Genomic DNA, 8,208 nt, shown 5'->3' with positions numbered 1-8,208 from the left:
TGCTCTCAGACACACCAGGGGCTAAAGGAAAAGGCTTGGGCTTAATTACCTTCTTTTAAGCAGGTATGATTTTCCAGCATCCTGATTTTCCTTGCATTGTAGGATCCAACAAGTCAGTGTAAGCAAGGGCAATATTTGCCTTGTCCTGAAAACTGGAAATTTCTACATGGAAAACAACCCACGGGCATGGAAGGACCCAGCAGTGACCTGCTCAGCTGGGAAACAACCTGCATAACCTTCTCTGCTTCTCATTGTTGAATGTCTTATTCCTGTCTTTGGTGCTGCTGCTTTGGTTCTTTCCAGCAGCAGAGTTGTTGCTGTCTCCCTGCAGCATGACTCCCCGGGAGCACATGAGGAAGATGTCCATCCTGGGGGAACAGGGATCCCTGGAGGAAAAGCACCTGTACCGGCTGGCAGGCGGCATGGCAGCAGGAGGTGAGCAGCAAGGAGCCCCACTGACTGTGGCTACAGCATTGCTGGCATCTACCACGTACAAGAAACAGCCAGCAGCACGTTTCATGTCTTTAAAAGGTTATTTCAAATTTATCTTAGGAGTAACTGCAGAAGTATTTGGTTAAGGTAATTAAAATTAACACACAGGGCTCTTGGAATTCAGTATTTGATTAAGAGATGTTGAGCATCTGGAAGACAAGTAAATGGCACACAAGAACTCAGAACAAAAGCCACAGCTGGACATTATGATGTTCTGGTTCACCACTGTGGGCTTTTTTTTCCAGAGCTGCTTTCTCATGACAACACAGGTTCCACCTAGTATGATTTTTCTCAAAATGAACCCATATTAGAAATTAAAACCCTCTCAAGCAGAGAACTGAACATCCATGGCTATCTTCTGTTTCACAGTATTATGTAAATTATTATTCATTGTAATTTGTCCTTTGATACACTTGACTGAGCACATCCTATTTATTTTTACTGCAGTTTGATTGAATAAATCTACATTATTTAAACAAAGTCGTTCAGGTGCCAGTGAAAACATGTTTTCAGTTGCTGCTATTAAAAAAGGTGTGAATTGCACTAGAGGAAACAAAACAAAACATTTTTTTTCTGGTAAGGTTATACCGCAGCCAGAATCACTTCCTAACCTACCCCTCTGAGAGCAGAACCGTGTGTGCTTTGCAGAACTGCGGCAGCGGCAGGAGATGCTGATGAGGAACCAGCTGATGGCAGTAAACCCGCAGCTGATGGGGCCGGGCCAGCAGAGGATGCAGGCGATCCCCGCCCAGTTTGAGCCGCGACTGGTGGACAGGTACCGGGCACCGGTTTCTGTTCCAGCACTGCAGTTAATCGCGGTGTGCTGTCCCCGAGGTTGTAAAGACCTTTGGTTATTCTTAACTAAACGATATCCTCTGCATATCTGAATGGGTTTTCTTCCTCTCAGAGATCTGCTACCTTCGACTGAAATGATGGCCTCAGCTGACCCCAGACAAATCCACATAGCATCCCACCTGGGAGCCCACAGTCCCACAGCACCCCAACATGCCAAACCTGCTGTCCAACCGTGTCTACCCAGGCCCAGGTAACAAAGCACCCTCTGCATCCTGAAAAGTGGGACCATGTGGATCAGAAAGCTGGCTGTACCTGCTAGTTTTCCATAGGTTTATTGGTAGAGTCAATAACAGTTTATTTTATTTAGAAGTCTCACTAAAAGGAGGCAGCCTGTGCCAGTTTAGGTCTAAGCATGTCCATTTTATCCTTTGTTAAATACAGTTCTCAGTCTTTTGCATGTTTTTGTTCCCTCCTTTTATTTTTATATTTTCTAAGCACTTTAACACCCAAACAAAAGGCTATAGCTAAAAAAATAGCTCCTCATCAACACCTTACACTACAGTTTACTCTTGCTCCTATATGAGTATTGGCTGCTTTATACTGATCATATTCTCTAATGATAATACCACATGCCATTTAATTTATGTAGGGCAAGTACAAGTCCTTTCAAATAAAGGCTCAAAATTAGAGGGCACAACTCCAAGGGGAAGGCTGGACATCACAATGGCATTCATGTCATGCTGCACAAAAATTTACATATTACTTTATACATAATGAGCTCAAGAGTTTTTCTTTGAGATGAGTGAATGTATTTTCAATGTCACATCAATACACCAAGAAAAATTTCTGATTTCACCTTCTTTCCCTGCCTTAACATGGATCTCAAGAGGAAATGTAATTTAAAATTACACAGCCTCCAGGCAAAGCAGTCTTGAAGGAGCAGGTTTGCTTTGCTCAACAGAGGGCTATTATTTTCTGGGTAGTTATATGTACTTCAAAGGCATATGGCACCAAATAAAACCACCCTTTGTGGTTAATGGCAGGTATTCCTAACTACAGATCTGATGCTTAAAACACCTGATGATGGACTTCATGTTCTTTCTACATATTGCCACCAAAACAATGACAACAAATAGGATTTAATTTGAAATCCTATCAATTTCCTGGTGAAGCCCACAGTTGAAGATTTACAAAGTTTTTAAAAGTGTCTCTGCACGGCTTTGGGGGTTGTGCATTTGTATGAGGAAACCAATGAATTTTAAAGATTTTTTTATTCCACTTCCCTCTAAGGATACAGCTTTCTGCAGCCAGAATCCATGGAAGCTGTGGCCAGAAGACAAGAACTGGTTCAAAAGCAAAATATTGCCAGGTAATCAATAGCAAGCTTTGCTCTGAGGTGCATGCCAGGATTAAAGCAGCAAAGTGATTGAGATTGTTTTTCAAGTCACCCAAAGAAGCAGAGGGCCCTTATCAATTAAGGCCTGAAGCTACTACTTTCTGCTCACCTTATTTTGCTTTTATTCTTAAAACGATGTAACAAAAATAAACAAACCCCTCGGCTTGGTTAAGGAAAAGAACAAGCCACAGCCACAGCCCTTGAAGTGCAGATCCAAACATCCTGAAGTTACAAAAGTTCAGAAACAAATTCAAACTTTGCAGCTGTGTGATATCACACACAACACTTCAGGCCTGTAGCTGGGCCCTTGGGACAAGCAGCTGTGTCTCCACCCAAGCAGGGTGGGCAGCTTCCCTAGTTTGACCAAAGAGTTGGAATAGCAGAGTGACTGTAGAAAGTCCAGTTATTTGTACCAGTTTCAGGGTAGTCTGTAGCTGGTTAAAAGACCAGCAGTGCCCTTCCTCATGGCCACACCATTTCCACAGAGGAGCTCTAACCTCAGCCCCTCCTTGCACTGAGCTACACTACCCAGTGGAAGTGTCCCTCACACAGTGAGAGTAAGAGCAAAGAACAGCCAAGTTCTGTACATTCATCTGAAAAAAATTATGACGGAAGTGTTTTGAGCTCTTTAGTCAGCAAAGCTTGATTACTGAACTCCTCCAAGCACAAGATTTGCATCAGCAATGCATTTCCCATAGCTCTTGCCACTTGGCAAAAACCCTGAGAAAAACAAGTGAAACCACAAGCAGCAAACATGGCCATGTCATACACCCACAGCCACATCAGAGCTGGTCCTACCTGTTCAAGCTCTTCCCTCAGCCCACTAAACAGCAAAACTCCAACACGAAACAGCTCACCTACAACTTAAAAACTTTTTACCCCAGCTTTCTGCCACTTTGACAATGTCCTCTCTGAACCACAGGTCCCCTTTAGGGCTGCACTTGCTCCTTTCAGCTGTTCCAGTGCTCCTGCACTTGGTGCAGCTGTGTTGCTGAGCACCTGGGTTCAAATTCTTGTTCTCCAAGGGACTCTGCCTCATCCCAAAGCTCTTTTTGCTGGTCCTGACAGGAACACACTATCTCAGCTGGAGGAGGAGGCAGGAATGTAATGCTTTCTGCTGTTTATTGTCACCTCAAAAGCTGGGTGGGAGTAATGACAATAGGCAAAACGTACAAGGACACGGTACATAGACAAAACACTTCCTCTGTATCTCTGAAAGCAGAAAGTCAATGAGTTGGAGGTTGTTTCAAAGATTAAAAGAAGACAGAGAAAAAGCCCTGAATGGTGTGATCAAATAATTCCTCCTCATACCAAAAATCTGTATAGATAGCTTTTGCCCAAATTGTTTTCCTGACAAATTTACACTCTCCTGAAGATCAGGCTCTCTGTGACCTGTTATACTCATTGCAGTGTTAAGAAAGCTATCTTAATGCACTTTAAAGTGCTTTACTTCACAGGCTCTTTTCCAAAGATGCAGAAATCCCACTGAAAGCTCCTCAAAGCTCCTCTAGGAGCTTTACCTTTCTGTTTGATCACTGGCCTGGCTCCAGAGAAAGGTGATGCCAGCAAAGGTTGCTACAGCAGAGACAAATACTACTATTACAAATACAATACAAATACTTGTATTCTTTGTATCCCACTGGCAAGCCCTCCCATCCACTATGACAGGAGCAGGAAGCTGGCACAGACTCTGGAGCGTTCATCCAGAAGGAAGGAGATCAGTTGAACACTTCCCACCAGGATCTCACCCTTTCACACTCTCAGGCACCATGCTCAGGTGCCAGGCACTGTGGAGGGTTACTCAAGAGACTTAGCATTAGCTTACTCTGAATAGATGCATAGGTTCCATAGATAATGTCATTCTTGCTCTTTATAATTTACAATATCACTGGGATTCTGCAGTTTTCGGTACAAATTTCTGAGTGATAATATAAATCAATTATTTTCTTTAGTCTTCAACCCCTAGACTCTGGAGACTATTTTCCAAATGTGAATATAATCCTCATGTCTGGATTGCCAATATGCAAATAACACTTTTTTGTCTGAAGTGTTTTCCAGAGCCATGACATGGAAGATGTATTTTCCCTTTCTTTTAGCTTAATATCTGTATCTGACAGCACATTAAATACAGCCAGGTTTGCCATTCCATCTGCAGTTTGTACCCTCTAACACACAGCAATATAGGGGAGAGACAGAACAAGCAGTACTCTTGCCTATTCATTTATCTGAGTTTTATTCTGCTGCTGAAATAAAATAAGGTGATGAAGGAACCGAGCTGCCCTAACTGCTCATGCTCTGTGTGTCTCTTAGAATGGAAATGGAGATGAGTGCTATTTTTCAGCAAAAGGAAATGGAGAAAGCCCATCGGAAAGGACTCCTGGGCCTGGAAGCCCCTTTCCTTTACCACGGGATGCCAGCGAGTCCCATTGCTTTCCGTGGCAGGCACAGACTCCCCGAAGGGCACCTTGCCAACGACCTGTACGTCCACAGGACCACCCTGGATGAGATCCATGGCAACAGCATGCTGATGGCAGGCAGCCCCTACCCGCCGGTCACCACCCTGCAAAGGGAGAGGGGGCGCCGCCCAGGGAGGAGAGCTGGAAATCACAAAACTGCCGAGGGCAGCGCCAACGGCACAAAGAACCAGGCAGATGACAAATCCACCGACTCTGCCTCAGCTGCAGTGGATGAGGAGAAAGAGGACAAGAAGGAAGTAGAGGTGGAGACACCAAACAAACACGAGCAGAGCAAAAACCAGACTGAGCCAGCAGTAGTTGCCAAGAACTGCAAAGAGTTTGAACAAGGCTTGAGAAAAAACTGTGCTACTCATGACATTCCTACTGAAACCACCAGCTGCAGCAACACAAATGAGAAGGAAGCCAACAGCTCCTGTGCTGCTTTTGATGACAAGTACCTGTACCCTTCTGCAATCCCATTCTCAGCATTACCATATGGATTTCCAGTGCCCAACAACCCATTGCTACCTTCAGGTTTGTCAAATCTCCAAATCAGAGTCATATGTTGATATAATCTGGTTTTATTGATTTGGTCTCTCAATTCTTCCCTCTGTTTTAAGTGAATTTTTGTAGAGTCATTGCAACTAAAAGTAGAATTCTAATGCTGCAAACAGTAATATCTGTATTTATGTCTTAAAAAGGAATTTCAATTAAAAAAAATCAAAATTGCTGAATGAAGTTGTGAGTTAGCCTGTCTCTTCAGCCCACAACTATTCTCTATGTCCTAACTCACAGTAGGCACCACAGACTAGCAAAGACTTGGATCTGTTCTACTGAAATATTAGTCAGATTATAGTAACAGTAAAGTCCAAAGAAGAAAAAGCACTGGATAATGCACCCATTAGAGGAAGTCCTGCAGCGTGATTTGTATGTGTAGTGACTGGTAGGTACAGTGCCAGCAGTAAACAAAAGAAGCCACATAAAAAGCCCCTTCAGAACCAGATTCTTCTCATTACCTGGTGATTTTGTGTCTAGGACTCCTGTATCTGCAAGTGGCTACACCCTGCTGTTAATACATTAGGTTCTGAAAAGGTGTAAAAATTATCATGACAACAATAATTTCCTCCTCATTTGCCAGCAAAATTTTTCCAAGATTACTTCTGTGTTTCTTCCTAAAAAGGAGCCCATGGCCTGATCCTGAATGGAGAAGACATTTCTTCTGTCGAAGACATTCGCAAGTGGACAGTTGATGATGTGCACAACTTCATTGTCAGCCTCCCAGGCTGCTCAGATTATGCCCAGGTGATTATAAACATTCACCACATTTTCAGGTCTTTAGGACCATCTAGATTTAAATGTCAGCAAGGAAATGTAAATGTAGGAGGGTAGTTGATTGTCCCTAAAATTACGAGTATAGTTTTCTTTGTGCATTAGAAGATAAATACAAAGAAAAGCAATAAAATTATTTCTTCTTTTTATTGTTTATGCCTCAGGGTTAAGTATGAAAAATAACAATCAAAGTCTATTTTAGCACACGTGTTGATGTGTTTTATCATTTCATCAGATATTTAAAGACCATGCTATTGATGGAGAAACCCTTCCACTGCTAACAGAGGAACATCTCCTGGATACAATGGGATTAAAACTCGGACCAGCATTAAAAATCCGCTCTCAGGTACGATCATTAAATGTATGCCAAGATGGTGAGTCACAGAGGCATAGAAGTGCCAGAAGATGGCAGATTTAATTTTTGCAAATTAAAGCACTTTTTTTTCCCACTGGTAATTGCCACAATATTGGGAGAAAATAAATCACTCCAGCAAAGTTTTCTTTTGCTTCCTTGCATGTTACCATGGCACACAGAGAGACAGTAAGGAATATGACATTTTTCAGTAACAGACTCTCCCTTGCTGTTTGCAGTTTTCTGCCCTTAATTTCATCCACTAATATAAACTCTCTCTGTGTTTCTGTTGTTGCTCGTTCTTTTTCTTTTTCTTAACCCCTTGTACTCTCTCACTCTTCTCTCATTCCAACCACCTGCCCCACTCCTGGCTGGCAGTTTGCCTCCCCTCTGCCCCTGGATGCTGCAGCACCCTGGGAGCAGGAGGATCCTGCTGGCAGGCCCAACAGCCCTAAGCTGGGTATTGACAAGCTCCTTCCACAACCTGGGCCTAGAAAAATATAAGAGAGTGAAAATGGAAAAGATTTTTTTCACAAGAATTTGCTAACCCTTTGGCATGCCTGGGATGTCCCTGGTGCTGCTGCACCAGAGTCAGGCCTGATGTTAATGGCTTTAACAGCAAGAAGTAATTGCTGCAATCGTGCCTTTGTCTTTAAAGGTGTCCCGACGTCTGGGCAATGTGTTCTACATGATGAATGTCCCTCTGTCCGTGTCCCTGCCTCCTGCTGCAGGGAAACCCTCAGAGCAGCCTTCTGACATGGCCTCCCCTCTGCACTGCAACAGCAGCGGTGACACCCTGGACAGTCCCTGCTCCCAGGACCCAGAAACCTCCCAAGCAGTGGAACAGATGGTTTCAGAAAGCAGGGAAAATCCATGTGACACAGCTGGATCCCAGGCTGACTTCCAGATGATTGCTTTCCAGAAAAGTTGAGCTAAATCCAGGACATAACATGTTTTTAATAATCCAGGAACCTCTAGTTACAAAGTGTTTAAGAAGAAGCTACAGCCTGAAACCTCTGTAAGGCTGGGGCTGAAGGAAATAAGTTGCCAATGCAGCCTGCAACTGTTGTATCTGAAAGGCATTCAGAAGTGCAGCTATAGGTTAGTGCAATTACTTTCAAGTGCAATTCATTGAAAAGAATACCAATAGAGTTAACAGGTAAATTGATTTTTTCATTGAAGTCCAGGGTTATCACTGAAAGATGTCAGAGACTCAGAGTGCACTGTATGTTGTACAATGTGTTCCAGTGGGCAGCTGAGAAACTGCTGAGAAAGGTCACAGCTTCCAAACATATCTGACTTCTGCTTCTGTTGAACAAAATTTATACAGAACATTCATATGGAATTCATTGGGACAGTATGGAACTGCCTACAGAATATAGACAAAT

The 8,208-nt window shown here is 43.2% G+C and overlaps 1 protein-coding gene across 1 annotated transcript; it reads left to right on the top strand.

Moving 5' to 3' along the window:
• Positions 1–332: 332 nt before the first annotated feature.
• SAMD7 (sterile alpha motif domain containing 7) lies at positions 333–7,751 on the top strand. The gene is given in 9 exon segments (XM_036389234.1): positions 333–435; positions 1,141–1,267; positions 1,400–1,472; positions 1,474–1,537; positions 2,578–2,656; positions 4,994–5,673; positions 6,320–6,441; positions 6,704–6,814; positions 7,479–7,751. Coding segments are annotated over 9 exon segments (1,632 nt in total).
• The last annotated feature ends 457 nt before the right edge of the window (positions 7,752–8,208 follow it).

The sequence above is a fragment of the Molothrus ater genome, chromosome 10, assembly GCF_012460135.2.
Source record: "Molothrus ater isolate BHLD 08-10-18 breed brown headed cowbird chromosome 10, BPBGC_Mater_1.1, whole genome shotgun sequence".
In the NCBI taxonomy this organism is placed as follows: Eukaryota; Metazoa; Chordata; class Aves; order Passeriformes; family Icteridae; genus Molothrus; species Molothrus ater.
This window is presented reverse-complemented; position numbering and strand designations above follow the sequence as displayed.